Source organism: Plectropomus leopardus, unplaced genomic scaffold (genome assembly GCF_008729295.1).
Source record: "Plectropomus leopardus isolate mb unplaced genomic scaffold, YSFRI_Pleo_2.0 unplaced_scaffold13674, whole genome shotgun sequence".
Classification (NCBI taxonomy): Eukaryota; Metazoa; Chordata; class Actinopteri; order Perciformes; family Serranidae; genus Plectropomus; species Plectropomus leopardus.
The window spans coordinates 1-1,523 of NW_024614585.1; the positions used below are offsets into that span (position 1 = coordinate 1).

Consider the following 1,523-nt stretch of genomic DNA (forward strand, 5'->3'; position numbering starts at 1 on the left):
TGTGTGTGTGTGTGTGTGTGTCAGCGGTCCAGGATGTGGGTCTTGTACAGTCGGTTCATCTGCTCGAGGAAGATGAAGGTGAGGACGGTGTGCGGTCCGAGGCGAGCGTAGTACGGAGTGAAACCTTTCCACAGCGAGAAGAAACCCTCGTTCCTCACCACCCGCAGCAGCACCTCCTGCAGGAGCACACGCAAACAACACGTCAACAACACGCAAACAACACGTCAACAACACGCAAACAACACGCAAACAACACGCAAACAACACGCAAACAACACGTCAACAACACGTAAACAACATGCAAACACGTCAACTTTGATTTGGTTATCTGCGTGTGAATATTAATATAAATACATACATGATATAAAACCGTGAGTGTTTTTCATGAATTCGGGAACGACACCAAACAGTCTCACTTCTATAAAAGTCCGAACTTTGTCAGAGATCAAAGAATCGCGGTGATGTCACGAGGAGACTCACGATAACATTGATACTAAATATTACATTTCTATATGAAAACGTTAAAGTATCTGAAGATTTTACAAAGTTGTCTTTCTCGCGATAATAATCTTCAGATGTGATAATGACGGAAAAACAGTCACAGTAACATCCACGACTCAGGCAAACGCAGGGCCAACACCCCGACAGGTATGTCGAAATGTTCTGAAACACGAAACCGTCGTCAGCAGACATCAATAAGAGACGATAAGAGAAGGACGAAGGTCGGCGTGTCCGCCCGCTCGCCGCCGCGTTAACCCCTTCATGTCTCTCGGAGTTTGTCCTCCGCTCTGATTCATTCAGAGAGAGACGGCACTGACGACGCCCCCGCCTGACATCCTACACGCCACACACGCCGTCTGCGTCACTGATGACGCAGACGGCGAGGAGCTCCCGGAGCGGTCTGATCTCGGCCCGCCGCAGAGACACGGACCGGATCAAAACCTGCGAAGATTCCCGAAAAATGATTTAAATAACGTCTGATGGACTCACCAAACCGTTCTTGTACTCGGGCTTCCCGTCAATCATCCTCATGTTCTGGATCCTGAAACACAAACCAGTTCAGAGGGTCACCCAGTTTACAGCAGCGGTCCTCAACCCACGGCCCGCGGGCCCAATCCGGCCCTAGAAACGTCCTCAAATCCCAGCAGCGTGTGTGGGGCCGCAGCGACCGTCTCACCTGGTCTTAACGATGTCGACCGGCATCGACGCTGCCGTGGTAACCAGACCACTGATCATACTGGCACAGAAGTGACACAAAATATCGTCCCCGAAATACCCTGAAAACATACAAAAGTACACATTACAGTGCAGGTTTGAGTGCAGTACAAGTGTATTCAATGTGTGTTCGTTGGTTATTTCATGTGTATTTAATGTGTATTTAATGTGTATTTCATGTGTACCTGAGTCCAGCAGCCCCTGTTTGGCCTGAGAGTAGGAGGCCAGCTGAGCAGCGTTCACCACCACAGCTCGAGCCATGGTGGGAATACACCCCTACAACACACACACACACACACACACACACA

The 1,523-nt window shown here is 49.6% G+C and overlaps 1 protein-coding gene across 1 annotated transcript; it reads right to left on the reverse strand.

Annotated features, from left to right (window-relative positions):
• Positions 1 to 6: 6 nt before the first annotated feature.
• slc25a11 (solute carrier family 25 member 11) lies at positions 7 to 1,510 on the reverse strand. The gene is made up of 4 exons (XM_042514250.1): positions 1,401 to 1,510; positions 1,178 to 1,277; positions 991 to 1,042; positions 7 to 176 (listed from the first exon to the last, which is right to left on the reverse strand). Exons 1-4 carry the CDS (start codon positions 1,474 to 1,476, stop codon positions 21 to 23), a joined length of 384 nt encoding a protein of 127 aa, XP_042370184.1. The 5' UTR covers positions 1,477 to 1,510; the 3' UTR covers positions 7 to 20.
• Positions 1,511 to 1,523: the final 13 nt, after the last annotated feature.